This window comes from Mastomys coucha, unplaced genomic scaffold (genome assembly GCF_008632895.1).
Source record: "Mastomys coucha isolate ucsf_1 unplaced genomic scaffold, UCSF_Mcou_1 pScaffold14, whole genome shotgun sequence".
Classification (NCBI taxonomy): Eukaryota; Metazoa; Chordata; class Mammalia; order Rodentia; family Muridae; genus Mastomys; species Mastomys coucha.
The window spans coordinates 89707207-89724356 of record NW_022196896.1 but is presented as its reverse complement, the minus strand read 5'-3'; the positions used below and the strand labels follow the sequence as shown (position 1 = coordinate 89724356).

General features: G+C 41.6%; 1 protein-coding gene across 3 annotated transcripts in view; it reads right to left on the bottom strand.

The window, feature by feature from the left end:
• The window catches only part of Adam23 (ADAM metallopeptidase domain 23), a 150665-nt gene that overhangs the window by 109600 nt on the left and 23915 nt on the right, over nt 1–17150 (bottom strand). For all 3 annotated transcript variants that reach the window (XM_031367723.1, XM_031367722.1, XM_031367724.1), the window contains exon 3: nt 7619–7695. In XM_031367723.1, the coding sequence (XP_031223583.1) occupies nt 7619–7695 (77 nt within the window). The remainder of the gene's footprint in view (nt 1–7618; nt 7696–17150) is intronic.

Genomic DNA, 17150 nt, shown 5'->3' with positions numbered 1-17150 from the left:
CAACCCTCTCAGTCTGTACAATGCTACTTGTTCGTATGTTTTCTGGTATTGTATATCTAACTGGTGTGTTCTTCCCTAATCCATCATATTTTAATATCGTCTGTGTACATTTTAATTTCATTTCTCTGGGAAGTGAGAAAAAGACCCTCTCAGACAGCTTTGAATTCTCTATGCTGCTCAGCACAGCATCTTACACAAACTAGATGCTCAGTGTGTTGACAAACTGAAGGATGAATTAACCATGTCAGTCAGCACAAAAGTCAGTTCTTTATTCAACCTAACTGAAGTAATTTTACTGAGGTTGTTTTCTTCTTCCAAGACTACAGCATGAAGTGCTTTAATGAGCAAATTACTGTGTGCATATGCTTCCGTAAATCGGCGTTTTCTAGATATTCATGTAAATACCCCTGAGTCCCAGAAAATTCAAAGAACTCTTCTAAAACCTTCCTGGATATATTATAGTAACACTTTTTTAAAAACCCTGCTCTCATTTTCCTACTTAACTCATCACTGGGACCGTTCCCACCCATGCAGAGACTTTGAGGCCCTGAAATCATCTGAATCTGTCCCCACACTGTCACCATGCACCATACCCCTGCACATCTTCTCACAGCAGCCCCACCCCAGGAGAAGGAGAATATGAGAGCCAGCCAAAGTTGTGCCCTATACCCAGGAGAATCCTACCACGGTTTGTGTGCTACTCTGAATCCCACATAGACTTTCTTCTTCAGTACCTGCTGGTAACTACAGCTTTCAGTACTGCCCCACCTAGCCCAGCCTGAGTCCCTTCTCTCAGCTCACTTGGTTACTAGTAAAGCAACCGCAACCCTCTTAGTCCCCACATTCCACATCTGCAGGTCTCCACATTTAGGTTTCAGCCACCTATCACTGAGTTCTACAGTTTTTACCCAAGCACAGCTCTCTCTGAGCACTGTCAAGACTCTCACCAGAATAAGGTCCCTGCCTGATTATCAACCTAGAATGTTTGAACACTGGCACACAGTGAGAATTCTTCCTTCTCTGTCCTGCGTACAGGTCAATAGTGGACAAGCATATATATTGTTGTTTATGTGTCACAGGGTCTCTTTATGTAGTCCTAGCTGGCCTGAGGCTTAACGGGCTGGCTTTGAACGTGCAGATAATCCTTCTTTCCTCTGCTAACTAAATGCTGAGGGTATAGGTGTGTACCTTTAAATAAACAGAAGAGCATGCTGGTGGTCTGGGCAGTCACCTGTAGCCAATCGTGTGGCCTGAAGAATTATGCATCCAAAAATTCAATGACCTCCAAATCCTGATATTTTCTAAACTAGAAACTGGTGAGCAGCTATAGGGCAACAGGAACCATGGCACATGAATCACAGTCTGTTTCCAACGCAATGGAGAACGGCATCTAAGCACCTGCTCCATAGACTATCTCCTTTGTATCTCATGTACTCTTCCTCATCAGCTCCATCTTTCAGGTTATCAACTTGCTCCATCATCACAAAAACAGATAGTATGCATTTGTCTAACTCTTCCTCTTGCCTATAAATGTCACTTTTATTTCCTCGATGAAATGATAAGATACACAGGTTGGGCTTCGCCCAGAGTGTTTCTTTCTCTGTTCTAACTACACCTAGGCCTAAGCCTGAAAGCTGCTGGCCTCCATACAATCTAATCTTCCAAGATGACTGATTCAATGTGGCTTCTCTCAGCTTCTGACTGAATTGCTCCGACCAGCCTCATAGTAACTTCCACAATTTGTTCAAATCTTCTGGCTCTTTCTCATTCTCTGACTCATTCTGTCTTCACGTGTATGCTCGTTCTTTCTGTAACCTGTCTCTATTAAACTGCCCAAGTAAAACTGCCCATACACACACAACGTCACACCTCTTTTTCTCTCTGGCTGCTCTTATGTAGCCTCTCTCCCTCTGCTGTGCACGCGAGGGTTGGGCATATCCTATCTCTGACTCATTCTGTCAAATCTTTCTGATTTGTCAGTTTGTCCGCCCCTCGAATGTCACTTTCAAATATGGCTGCTTCCTCTACAAACTAACCTTACCTTCATTGTTTGGAATTAAATGTGTGTATTAAAGGTGTGTCTGTATTCCAGCCAGATCATACTGTACTCCAAGCTATATCTGCATTCTGGCCAGATCATATCTTTGGATATGACCCTTGTCAAAGCAGCTACATTGCTTGATTAAAATTCCTCTACACTCACTCACCCAATCTTTCACGGTCCCCACACTATGTAACTGGTTCCCCCTCACACCTCCAGCTTCACTAAAACCACTCTCTCACAACCACCAGTGACAAATCAACTGGAAAATCCAAAGGATGCTTATTGCTTAACTTACCAGAGCACTCAACTGCAGATAATGATGTGAATCCAGTCTTTCAGTTCTGAAACTGTCAACATCATTATTCTGCAGATTCTCCTCCTACTTCCGCAGTCCCTGGTCTCCTTCACAGGTTCCTCCCCCCACCTCCTGTCTACCTCCCAGCTCTCTTTATTCTGCCTCTCCTCCTCCATTTAAAGACATATTTGGCATTAATGTTTACACGGAAGTGACTCGCAAGGCTAGTCCCTCCAGCTCACATTCCTCTACTAGTTTTACTAAACTACCCTCTAGAGACAAGCTGCCTAATCAAGACACTTCTGGGGGGCTTTAAGTCTTTTCTGCTTTGCCATCCCCATCAAACCAATTCTAACGGTTTCTACTAACTGAAGACTTCTTACAAGTATCCCCTCCCTGTGTGACTTAGCATTGCCTGAGAACAAGACTTCGGTTTAGTACCCTTGACTTTTTACAACTTTGGGAATGACTCCCAAGTACTTGAGTATAAGCTCCAGACCATTCATGAGTTTTTATCAAAGAAAAAAAATTTTGAATGCTCAAGCTTCACTTGCTTTAGTCAACATCAAGATCACTAATTGTGCACACCAGGCCTCTGGGTATCACATTCCTAATGTCCACTAGATTCCCCAGGGATAACATCTCTACTATGTGGGCTATAATCATAGTGGCTCCCTGGGTTAGTTACTTTTTAAGGAACTTTAAGGCTGTTGACTCTTTACTGAGACCTGTGTATGCTCTCTTGGGTAACTGGAAAAGGATGAAAAAGCTTGGCATCCTTCTTGTCATATTATGCAAGGTTTGTCAGTTGTTGTTGTTGTTGCTGCTGCTGCTGCTATTGTTATTGCTTAGTGGTTGTTGAGTTGGGTTTTTTCCTCTTCCTCTTCCTCCTCCTCCTCTTCCTCTTCTTCCTTCTGCTGCTGCTCCTCCTCCTGCTCTCCTCTTTCTCTTCCTGCTCCTCCTCCTCCTCCTCCCCCTCCTCTTCCTCCTCCTCTTCCTCCTGCTCCTCCTCCACCATCTCCTCCTCCTCCTCCTCTTCTGTCTTAACCTTTGGATCTGACTCTGCTCAGCTCCATAAACAAACATACTGACCAGTGAGAAATGATTTGTCCATAACTCTTTCTAATTTGACCTAATCTCTCTCCTCCTCCTTCAGTTCCATATCAAGAAATATGAGACTTTGAAAGGAGTAGAAAGAGGTAGCACTGAGTTCCTGAACGTCCTTCACGTGCTCTCAGGTATATCACTCTTTATAGAGTTTATCTCTCTCCCTCAGTACTGTGCATCCATGACTCAACTCAGTAAAACTCAAAGATTGATTTGTGAGCAAAATCCCCCTCCTTCCCATTCTTTAACCATTGAGTAAGCCCTTTAATCATCTCCTAAGTACTGATTTATCCATTTCAGGAGCTTCTAAACACAAACCTCAACAACTCGAAGCTACCCCTCGGCTTAGATCATCAGAATTATCTCCCTCTGTTTTACCCTTGTAATTTATGAAAGTTTCAACAAAGGGGCAAAACTCCCTTGATGCATTTCATACATGCCCCTGCCTTTTTAACATATACTATTACAGACCTGTTCAATCTGGGCTAGGTGCTACGCAGGCTTCTTGCTCTATATACCCTTTTATCTGCTATAATAGAAATGACAGGCACCCTACTATGCTGTCTGTGAATCTGCAATCCTCAATTCCCCAAAGGAATCTTATCAAGCACACTTAGCAATCAGGAGCTAAGGTGTCTCATCCTGTATGATAAGCAAACACTAGCTAAAGACTTCAGCTTTTCCATTTCTCCTGCTGCCTGAGAATCAGAAACAACCTGATTGCAAGCACAACTATGGGCTGACCATCAACCTCCTAACACGGATTTCCCCCGACTCTCTGAAATCTATATGGACCCCTGCTTAGTCTTGTGGGTCTTAACTCCCTTCAGATCCCCACCATACCCATCTGTTTATCTGTGGTGTTAATGATTCCTCTAATAAATATCTTACCCAAAAAGATTAGCCATCTTACTGTCTCTCTTGACCTTTCAATGCCTGGATGCACTTCTCCATCTTCTCCATCTCCCTCTCTCCACTCCCCTTACCCCCACTTCTCAATATTTGCCTTGCTCATGTAAGACATGATCCACATGTCTTACAAAGCAGGTCTCCAACATTAGCCCTTCTAACATGTATTTTCATATTCCTCCTGCCTAAAGAGCTGCCTCTCCTTGGTGTGTCAGTTAGCTGCAAAAGTGGAACTTTTAGGTTCATGTGAAATGAGATGCTGTCCCTTTAAATGCCTACTGGCATTTTTTTTTTTTTCTGAGACAGGGTTTTTCTGTATAGCCCTGGCTGTCCTAGAACTCACTCTGTAGACCAGGTTGGTCTCTGGCCTCGAACTCAGAAATCCTGCCTCTGCCTCCCAAGTGCTGGGATCAAAGGTGTGCGCAACCACTGCCCAGCTGGATGGTTGCTGTTTTTTTTTTTTTTTAAGATTTATTTATTTTATTTATGTGAGTACACTGTAGCTGTCTTCAGACACACCAGAAGAGGGCATCAGATCCCATTACAGATGGTTGTGAGCCACCATGTGGTTACTGGGATTTGAACTCAGGACCTCTGGAAGAGCAATCAGTGCTCTTAACCACTGAGCCATCTCTCCAGCCCCTTAAGTTGTTTTGTTATTGTGATCACATAAGGCACCATTTAAACTAAGCAAAACTACTGACTTTTACTCCAGGTACCCAAAGTATAAACTTTGTTACTTATGATGCTAAATTCTGTATATGAGAATTCATATTCTCTGGCTGCAGCCATCCACCATTTTTTTTTTTTTTTTTTTGGTTTTTCGAGACAGGGTTTCTCTGTATAGCCCTGGCTGTCCTGGAACTCACTCTGTAGACCAGGCTGGCCTTGAACTCATAAATTCACCTGCCTCTGCCTCTCAAGTGCTGGGATTAAAGGCGTGTGCCACCACCACCCGGCCATCCACCATTTTTTAAAAATATTTATTTATTGTATGTATATGAATACAGTGTAGCTGTCTTCAGACACACCAGGAAAGGGTACCAGATACCATTAGAGATGGTTGTGAACCACCATGTGGGTGCTGGGAATTGAACTCAGGACCTTTGGAAGAGCAATCAGTGCCCTTAACCACTGAGCTATCTCTCCAGCCCCATCCACCATTTTTAAACAGGTGATTTATGAGGAAGTTTACTCAGTGTCTCCTATTGAACATGCTCATGAATGTGTGAGAGTCTACATGTGATGAGACAACTCTTTCCATTATGAATATGCACGAGTCTTCCAATGAAATCCCTAGCGTTCTGTGTGCAAAGAGACAGGCCTGTTGAGCTATTAACCCTATTCCCAGTGCTGTCTTTGGCTACAAGTGAAAAGCCTTTCTTCACTGACTGTCCTGACTGGCTTGGTCACACTATTATAGCATTCCCCATTAACTTTTAGCACAAGACACTCCACACTCTTCTAAAGTTATTTTTATCTATCAACCTGTCCCCAACTAGACTCAATTCCTCAGCCAGGGATATTCATAATAGGTATTCCATCTGATTCTTCTGTATGTTAAATGTTAGGTAGTGAATATTTTATGCTCTGCCTCCGTAACTCTAAGTACCCTGGGCATCCCATAAGACCCTTTCTCAGACATCGCTTCTTTGACTGGAAAGTTCTGCTGCGGTCATGCTATTTTAATATTCAGAATACACAGCATTTGATGCAGCAGTGGTGGTGCAATGGTAAGCAGAGCTGCCCTCCAAAGTACACTGCAGTACTGACTGCAACCTCCATCTCAGGCAGCATCAAATATGTAGAGGACTGAGACAAACTAAAATTAGCCTCATCCTGGTACTCAACATAGCCTACAACTTGGCAAGACAATCTCTTATGCAGGCACACTGCTGACATAGCATGGTGAACTGGAACTCAACCAAAGAAGAAAACCTGCAATATCTTTACCCAGAAATTCTGGGTTCTGCTGATTCATTCTGACTTAAAGCTTCAATAACACTTGAGTAAGGAGCACCCAAGCTTACTCCGCAACTTTTTTCTGCAGAGCTGACAGAATTTGGCATACAAGAAATGCAATAGTCCTCCGCACTTCCCTCAGATGTTGGCTGCGGTCACCTGCATTACCGTGTCTGGTAGCATTAAGTAATTCTTATAAAATGTAGTCCTGTTTAAGCTATTGATGAGAGCTGAAAATCCTATCTAGTGTCTATAAGTAAAGAGACTCATATGGGAAACCCCCTTCACCAAAGGCAAGAGCACTTGTTCACACTTTGCACAGGAACACCTACCTGTACAAATCATTCCAACTTAGGAAAAAGCATTTAAATATCAACATAAACACAGTCACAGAGACAGTGAGATAAATTTTCATCAGTGCAAAGTTTCAAAGAATCTACATCAGTGGGGAATTATGAAGCAAAGAACCTTATCAAACTAGATACATGTGAGTCATTGCTTGCTTTCTTGTTCCAACAGAAGTCATGTGTGTGGCATTATAAAAAGTAAAATGGAAGAAATCTCTAGACTTAGGTCTAATTATGCTTCAGTCAGTAATTTGTTATGCTTCTTATATAGTAATTATTACAGTTAACATTTAATTAACTAGCATTACTTCAAATATTTATCCTTTTTAAAATTATAATATGGCAAGACTAGGCCCCTCAAGAGTCACTCATAGATCAGGGAGGGGTTCACAGGGGCCTACCCCTCCTTACTGAACTACTGGCTATTAATGGATTCTGGGGGAGAGGTGGTGATTGTCTTTGGTATGTACCAACTGATATGCCCACCAGGCTCCAGTGGATAGTTCTAAACTCCATGGTCACACATCCAATTCTGGTTAAATTCAGTGCGTCCCAAAAATAGAAAATAAGATAAGAATGTGGAAAGGAGACTTGAAGAGGAATGGGACGGGGTGGCTATTTGAGGTGGGGAGGAGATTAGAAAAGGTGAGGTTACAGAAATCAGAATATTCCTTATATACTATATATGAAAGTCTGAAATCATTGACAACTCAGTAAAAGTTATTAAGAACCATAATATGTGTGTTCTCTATCTGTGAACATGTTAAAGGTCTTATTCCAAGAAAAGAAAATAAAGACGCACCTACTATTCAGTCTTCTCTCTCTTCTTCCAGTCTTCTTTGCCAAATAATGGACTAGGAAATATCAGTTGCTTCAGCACAGACATCGTTTGAGACATCTTAGAAATGAAGTTTTACTGGCCCTGTCCCCTAGGAGGATGTGCTATATACTTACTTGTTCAGTATGAGGTCAAGAATGAACTTGGAGCCAAAAGCTTCGATCTGGAAGCTTGCCTGGGCCAGATGGACAGCCTAAAGGTAAAAGACAGAAGGAGCCTTAAGAGATATTTAACAGGACCAGCATTTTTACGTAGACTTTTTTTATGCATCTCTATGTATTGACTCATCTCTTTAAAGGTCTGGGTGTACCATCTTGGTTCTGCTTGGGAGACCCACCATGTGAGCAGCAAAGAAGCACTCAAAGAAAACTGGTCCTCCAAAACAAAGCCACTATGGCAAGAATCAACAGCCTTTCCTGCTGGATTTCCAAAGTGACCATGATAAATTGTACAGAACTCAAATTAGAGCTTGACTTTAGACTGTTTTGTGCAGCCCCTCCCCAAATATAGTTTCCTGTACACCTAAATGAGAAATCACGTCAGCGCTCTGCTCCTGTGTGGGAGAGGAACTTTCTCTATATGACAGATCAGCAGAATAGGTCAATAAAACGATGGCACAGCCTTCTGACTTCTGAAAGCATTTGAAGTGTGGCCTCCTTACGAAGACTATGTTTACACCTCCTTTGTAAGAGTCACGCACCTGCAAAGGATGCATTCATTCAAAATCCAACAGTAACCGCATCTAAACCAGAAGCATATTTAGCAGGTGTTAAGAGATGAGCATAGGTCAAAAAGGCGCTCTGAATAATGTAAATTAACAAGTCAATGAAGAGCTGTTGAAGCACACCATCCAACATGAAGCTTTTGTTTGTCATCCTATCAAGTTTTTAAAAAAAAAAAAAACGACAAGGATATAGGCAAAGACCTAAGGCAGAGACAGCACCAAACAACTGGTAAAATGTTCCTTGCCTGGGAACTGCCTGCCAACTTAAACATCCTCTGAAGACTTTATATTCCCAGCCACCCCCATTGCAGGCTCCTTGCAGCCCTTTCTTCTATTGTTATTTATTAAATGCTCCCCTCATAGGAGAAGCCCTTGGTCCTGAGAAGGTTCTATGCCCCAGTGTAGGAGAATGCCGGGGCCAGGAAGTGGGAGAGGGTGGGCTGGTGGGCAGGGGGAAGGGAGAGAGAATAGGGAGTTTTTCAGAGGAGAAACCAGGAAAGGGGAGAACATTTAAAATGTAAATAAAGAAAATATCTAATAAAAAAGAATAATAATAAAACTTTTTAAATTAAAAATGAAAAGAATGCGCCTCCCGCCCCCATCCTTCAAAGACATCCCAGTCATCCTCCATCACACATACTCTCAGAAGGAACTCTGGTCCTCAGAGCACAAACATCCTTTGTCTGGTGGGATGTTTGCGTCCTTCCACTTCCTCCAAGGAGTGAGCACCACCACACATGACACAGGAGTTTTGCAAGTGATTGTAGATTAATGACCCTTCCTCCAAAACTGTCCAAACCTTCAAATCATTCATCATTTATTGTCAGGGCTATTATCCTGCCACAGCCATAAAAACATCATCAATAAAACTATGATTTTTACTTCAGTCAATCCACAACTGCTGATTACTCAATAAACTCAGTAAACAGAATTTTAAAGGCAATTAACACATTCTAAATTACAAATACAAACCAATAAGTGGTTCCAGCTACCCTAACACCATCAGCCACCGTTTCAAAATCCAGACCAGATAGAACAAGATCACCATGCTTGTCCCAGGTCCCTGCATCTAAATATAAAAAGCAAGAAACATCTGTCTTGTCAAGTGCGGTCTCTCTCAATGGCAGTAGACCATCCATAGAGCCAAAATGAACTGCATAATAAGAGATTTTTTTTTTTCAGCTATGGTTTGCAAAAGCTTTCTTTTTTATCTGAAATTTATTTCCTGAGAATATAAGTACTTAAACATGCTCCCCTCATAAAAATATTATAGAACAGGGAACTGTTCACTTGTGGCAACTCAGCTTAGCCAGTCTGATCCATAAACCCTCCTAATAACCCTCCTTATAAACTCTAAGAGCCTGATACCAACCCAGGGAAAGCCTCTCGTCTAGCAAATAAGCAACAAAACAAATATAAACACCAAGAGGATCCTTCTGGAAAATAGGGTAGCCTAGTGGTAAACACAGCACATCTGTTTTGTGCAACTGCTCGGACTTACACAATTCGATTACCGCTGAGTTTATCCCAAGTCAACTTGACAAGCTGCAGTGTTGCAGAACCCAAGGCGACATTTAGCAAATGGCACTGGGTGTGCTCTCCCCCCTTCCAGGAAGTTCACTTGCAGAAGAGCTATGAAAAAGCCTTACAGTTGAAGATGGCAGGCACTAGAAGACATTCGCAGTCCCAGAGAATGCAGTGCCTAAGCAGTCGCCATTGCTAAAGCTGAGCCAGGTAGCCGCAGGCCAGGCGGCCACACCCAGGAAGGACAGCAGCTATGGAAAGACTTCTCTGACAAAATGCTATTTGAATAAAATTTCAAAAGTTAAATAAGAATCCACCTGTGAGGGGAACAAAAGATTTTTTTTTTTCAAAAATAGGGTCAAAAAGACAAATGTTTGAAATAGAGAACTCTTTAGATTTTAAAAAGTGCATGCCCTGTAGGCAAGTAACTTGCAGAGTAAACATCAATGGACCTGGAAAAGTGAGCTGCCCACCGAAAGGCTTTGCATGATGCCCTCAGTGACATATGGTGGCAAATGTGAACGTGGGGCCAAGATGGCCACCTTCCCTCCAAACGCTCACTCCTAGTATTCACTCAGCAGCATCTAGTTTACACCGTCACCACCGTCGTCATCATCACCATCAGCGTCACCCTCCAAATACACGAACTAATTACTCTCCAGAACTGCCGAGGTTCAGCCACACCAGCAACAGCAGGCCTGCTTTCCACGGGGGTTAAAAAAAAAAAAAAAAAAAAACTAGTTTGTTATCTTTATCAACAGAGGTGTTTTAACATTTTAACTTACTTCATGTTTAACAGGCAGGCTGCACATTTTTCTATACAGTAAGATCTCTTCTATATACTGATCTTCTTTGCTCATATTATGAAAAAAAAAAAAAACGTGAATTCACTTACTAGAGCTGCATCCATTTTAAACGATGTCATTTTCTTGCCCCCTGTGTCTCTTCCTACTGTTCTTCACAATGCCGCGGTACACACAGCATGGATTCTACACTCAGCCACGGCTAGAGGGGGCTTCTTTCCCCATCCTTCCATTATCCCCGTGCTTCCCTTAATACCACATTTAAACAGACTTTAATTTCTGAAATCAGCTATGGCATTCAATCTATGAGATTTTAACAAAATTATATAGTTTTAAGGTTTTTTTAATTTGAAATATGCAATATAATCAATCCAAGTGAGTCCTTCATACTCTGTGTGCATGTCTATTTATGCAAGTCTTTTTTACCTTTGAGGCAGGGTTTTTTTGTTTGTTTGTTTCTTTGTTTACTTTTCTGAAACAAGGTTTTTCTGTGTAGCCCTGGCTGTCCTAGAACTCTGAGATGTGCTGGTCTCTGCCTCCCAAGTGCTGGTCAAAGTCATGTGTCACCACACCTGGCTTTGAGACAGGTTCTTAAGCAGTTAGGCTAGACTCAAATTCACCAAGTAACTGAGGCTGGCCTGAAATCCTGGCACTGCAGGATAAATCATACATTTTTATCTACATACATAAATACATACATGCACACGCATATGGATACACACACACACACACACACACACACACACACACACACACACACCTTCCAAATAACAGGAAATTAGCCGAATAGCAGAAATGAGTAGTGTTTTCTGTAATTCAGCACAGCCCTTCTGATTGCTCTAACAAGTGTTCAGAATCGACAAGATGTTACACACCGCTGAAAATACAAAGGCCGCCTCCAGCATTGTTCCTCTCTTTTAAGGAAGGAATGAAGTGGTGGGGTTTGTACAAAATGAGATCCTCAGACTACTTCAGAGAAGGGTTGGTGAACCCCACAGGAGGTCAGTTGTTTTCCCCTTCAGGACGTCTGTTAAACAGCCTGGTTTTATAAGTATGCTCTCTGTAGAGGCACTAGAGAAGGACACAGAGTTTTATAGCCAGGAAGCATCATTTCACAAGGAGGCACGCATTGCTGGGCTGGGAATTAGCACCCTGAAGGACTGGAGACAGCTGTTGCCCCAGCACTTCGGCGTTTTTTCTTTTGACTAAGAATCTGGCCCGGAGAAATTGCGGTCTCTCTATAAACAAAAACAACTAAAGGCAATTATACACACAACCCGCCTTTACTGACAGACAATTCACAAGCCTGAAAGTACTCTTTTGTTCATCTGGCCTTTTTCTCCCTTTCTTTCTTTTTGTCTAGTAGACAACATCTAATGCTACCATATTAAGCAACTTTAAAAGCCTGTCCCCATCTTAGGCCAGGTGCAGTTGTAAGCTTTACCATCACACAATGCTCTGGTATAAATCAGGCAGCTTGTATCAGGCACGCAGCGTATGCTGAAGAGGCACGGTAAGCTGTTCTTGAGCTTTATAGTCACAGACAGTTAATAGACATAAAAATGAAATGAATCACCTATAATATATACCTACATGTAAATATATATGGATAAATATATATGGATAAATATATATATATATATATATATATATATATATACCACCTATAAAAATATAATATAAAATGGTCATTTGAGCACATGCGTATTTGACATGAAACCGTGTTTCACACAGTATATTCTATGCCTTTTGTAGGAATTGAGTTCTCTATAGTGTACCTATCACTGGAACTAAAACTGAAAAGTCTACACTTTCCCACTTACAAAACCTAATTTCAGAATTCAGTAGGAATTGAGAAAGCTGCAGCAAAAATCCTGGGTTGTCAGCCTCCACGTTTCTTAGCTATAAAGATCCACTCCACATGTGGCTTCGGAAGCAGGACAATCTGGAAGTGGTTTTCTCTTAAGTATATTGTTATTTACGGAGACATTCCTTCAAGTAATAAAGGAAACATTAAAGGTGACTTATTAGTGGCTGTAGAGATGGCTCTGCAGTCAGAGACTTGCTGTTCTTACGGAGGACTTGAGTTCAGTTTCCAGACGGTCGTCAGTCAGCTCACGGCCCTCGGTAACTCCAACTCCTGAGGATTCAATGTCCCCTTCTGACTTCCTTAGGCATTGCTCTCGTGTGCACAAAATAAACTAAGACACACGTACACAGACATAATTTTAAAATTGAAATAATTGGAACTGACATACTCAGCCCCTTCTTGTGTCTCAATCATCTCAAACCGCCTTCATATTTACCTAGAATGCACTGAAAGTGGGCAAGACACATGTTATCACTACTTTTCACATAAGGAAGAAAAAAAATTTAAAGGGCTAGAAGATTAAGGGACATTCTTGTCCAAGGTCGCACATCAGAGAAGTGTAAAGTATTTGCTTCAGTTCAGTGAAAAGTGCCAAGTCCATGTCAGAAGTCCTTAAATCTTCAAGCTTCAACAGTTCCTAGTCATTAAAATATAAATAACAATAGCTTACCGCAAGGATATGTATGAGGATTAAATTAGACCATAATATAACAGAAACTTACTAGAAAAGCTTGGTCACATAGAAAAGGCTTAACAATTTAAAAAAGAGTAACATAGACTGAGAAAGGAGAGGGGAATAAAAGAATATATTAACATTTTATAAAGGGTACAAATGCCAGCTACCTCAAAATTCCCTCCCACTATATCTGGTTACCTTCTAGCAAATTCCAATGTGCATTTATATTTGGCAAAATTTGAAAATGTTGTATTTTTATTACTCACTACCATTACAGATTATGCTTTGACCTTGTTCAAGTGCTGTGTCTTTGAAACAATATGAATCATTTTCCTGAGAAGAGAAACAGCTGCAAACGGATCACGAAGGCAGTTTTGCAAATTAAGGTAATTTGCTGAACAATTCCTGCCAAGGTACACTTAAATAGGTAGTCCGTGGAAGAGAATATCATCATGTGCTCTTCCATTGTGTTCTAATGCACACTATTATGAGGTAGCCCATTAACAAGTTGGAATAGGCAATCTACCATGGATGAGCTACTGCAGAAAATGTAAGGTTATAGAAAAATTAAGATTCACATTTAAGAAGATGACCATCTGGGACATGAAATGAAAAACAACTGCGTGCAAAATGTAATGTACCAATTAAATAATAACAAAAAATTATCTGTCATCAAGGGAAAATATGAGCAAGATTAATCATCAGATTTGGGGTGTGTTCAAGCATATTAGAATTTAAAGAGGGGGAGTTTTGGAGGCAGAAACAAGTGACAATAGCTTATGAAGGAGTCTCGGCAAGTGGAATTTACACAGCTCAAGCATCTAATAGGATGAAATTATCAAGTGTTTCTAATGCTTGCTAACAAACAGATGTATCAGAAACATGCTTTTAAAGCAAAAGACAGCATATACTGGGGTGTTAAAATGCAATTTCGATTGTGGTGAGAATCAAAATTGACAGTTCATTTTATGATATCAATAGATGTGATAAATATATATAAACTCAAAAATGCTAATATATTTTGATAAACAATTTATCTTTAGCAGAAACTAGGAAACTGAAGCCATGTCCTTTGCCTCCTTTTGTTTTACAGAAACGAGACTCAGCCAAGCACACTCTGCACACGGGCCACAGATCAGCATCTCCCAATAAAAGAAGCAGGTCACTGCTTGACTTTGGTCTCTATGCCAACCTCACCAAGAAAGTAGGAGCACGGAGTCTGAAAGAAACGTGCCCAGTTTTCAATTACTGATGTGATGACACTGAGAAAGGAAAGCATGGCCTTATAGATCCATGAAACTTCTGGCTAATCTTCTGCAAGAACTCCTTTCCAAATTAACCATCCATAGAGACCCCAGTTTTATCCACTTCTCTTTTCTCACCGTCCTTCAGCCTGAGGTATTCTGAAAGTCTGATACAGAAAACAGGGAAACAAAAGAGAAAAAGGAGCAACAGACAGTGATGATCCAAACAAACATTCCAATAAACAAACGCCATGATTCATGAGCGCTGTAAGTTCCTTTGCAATATCTAAAGAGGAGTCCAAGATGAGAAGGCATATGTAATATCATGAGAAAAGAGGGACCATGAGGAATTACTCCTGGTGATTATCCAGCAGCCCTTTAGGGCTCTGTGAATAATACATCAGTGGCAAAGACTCTTTGGACATGTATATTAAATATATTCAATACCCTAACCTTTGGTAATTACTCTCTTCTGTGTATTCAACTTACAGTGCCAACAAAACAGACAAAATCACAAGCCCCCAGAGCGGTTTTATTCAGAGATGAGTAAAACGTTGCTAGTGTGGCACCAGCTGCATTCTTAGGCTTTCGTGTAGTATGTGAAAGACGAGGAAGAATCCAACTATGACAACAGTTGCCATGGAAGCAGTTTCTTTCTGCTGCCTTCCTGAATGGTAACATTTAATTTGATGCATTAATCTAGTAGCTGAGGTGTGACCCACCTTCTTCCTTCTCCTCATAAATTCCTACATCACCTAATGGTACAACTTCAAATAGGGTCTCTCGCTCCATCTCTTTTGTCCTACAGTAAGAACACAGTCTGTCTCTCTAGCCCAAATTCTAAATATCCACGAAATAATTTCAATGAAAGAAAAGAATTGAGAGTCTGGAGGCATTGGTTATTGGTAGAGAGCATTTGTTGTGAATGCATGAGGCCCTGGGTTCAATAACCAGCCCCTGAAGGAGAAGATGGAGGGAGAGGAGGGAGAGGAAGAGAGGAAGGAAAAGAAGGAGGAAGGAAATGAAGGGCAAAGGGAGTAGGGAGAACAAGATACAAGCTTTGGAAAGAAAATAAGTTGTGCTTCATGCTTATTGTCTGTGACCAGATGCCATTTTTTCAGAATTGCTCGTGTAACAGTAGAGCTATCCTGAAAACCGGCCTGCTGAAGACAGCACCCTGTAACAACCCAGCCTGCCACTCCACTCATTGAAATGCAGATGAGGACTCAGTGAGCCCCTTTCAACTTCAACATCTCTCTGGGACAGAAGGCTCTTCTGTCTGGCTCTTCTCATGGCCACATGAGGATTAGTTCAGAGTTAATCTGAGATGCAAAATGAGAATCAGGGCTCAGGAATTACACACTTTACCTGAGCACTATTCCATCTGGCAAACCAGAGATGAGAGTGTGGATCCAAACATTCATTTCTAGTTCTCCCTCAGGAAGAAAACATCAAAAACAAGTAGCGAAGAAGAGAATAAGCAGATGTGTCTACACAGCAAGTTAGAGAAGACACACTTTTTTTCTGGGAACCCTTGCTGGTAACTCTCATACCATTCTTCCCAGGGACTCTGACCAGATCTCCACACAAGTCTTGTTTCTCATTGCATGGATTTCCCAGGCTTTGCCTAGGAGACTGCTCCAAGTTCATCCTAGAAGTTCAACTATTTACCTACAGCGTCCCTCTGTGCCTTGACAAGATTCCTGTCACAAGCTGCCTCACACTGAGGTGCAGCCTCTCTTTTCTCTACAGGAACTCACATAGATTACGAAGCTCTCCGGACTTTCTGGGGTTTGGCTATTGCTGCTTCTGTACTTTGCTCGGAACTTAGGCCTTGTCTACAATTACCAATGCATTTCTTTTTGCTCCTTTGGATAGGAAGAGCAACTTTCAAACTAGAAGACCTGCCAAAGATGGATTTCCCGCATTTTACAAAGCTGCAGGTGTCACTACACTCTTCAAATCACACCGGGGCCTGTTCCTTGTCAAAGAAGCTAAAGGGTGTCTTATTTAAAGTTTTAACTTATGCACATACCTAGCAATTGAGAATTCCAGGCAGAAGCAGCAAGCCCTGGAAGCCCTAACACAGAAATGTTTCGTATATCAGCGAAGGGTGGCAAGCCCAATTCCAGTGGAAGGAGTGAAGGGGAACGGCTGAAACAGTGAAGTTTGAGAAGTAATGAGGGTCAGGTGGGTAGGAGCCTACACGCAAGATGAGATTACTGCCTTGTGCTTTGGCTGAAATAAAGTCACAAAGTCAGGATTCAGGTCTTCAATGTCAACAGTATGTTGTTAACAATGGACTGAAGAAGTCAGGTGACAAGAAAGGAAGCGAAGGGTCCAAAGGGATAATAAGCAGTAATCCAGGTAGGAGTTTCAGTGCGTCTGACCTGGGTGGGCAGTGGAGTTGGTCAGAAGTCATCGAGTTCTGGTAGCGGTCAATGGATGCTGCTCACAGGATTGATATGAGTTTTGAGTGACACAAAGGACACTGAAAGCCTCACAGCATCTGTTCTGAGGAATCGAAGGGAGCTGGAAACGCCCTGAGTTAGGGAAGAAGATGGAAACGCAGGACCTTGCCAGCTATTCCACATCTGTTATATGTATTAGATATTCTAGCAGAGAAGCAGAGAGGGCAACCAGACGCAAGGCCCCTTGCCTTGCAGTTAACAAAGAGGTAAACCTTTAGTGAATAGTCACTACTGGGACTAAGAAATGAACAAATAAGTAATGAGCAAATAAGTCAATGATCCAGTGTATGAATTAATGAACAAATCAATGAACCTTGGGGATACAAAACAGTTCCA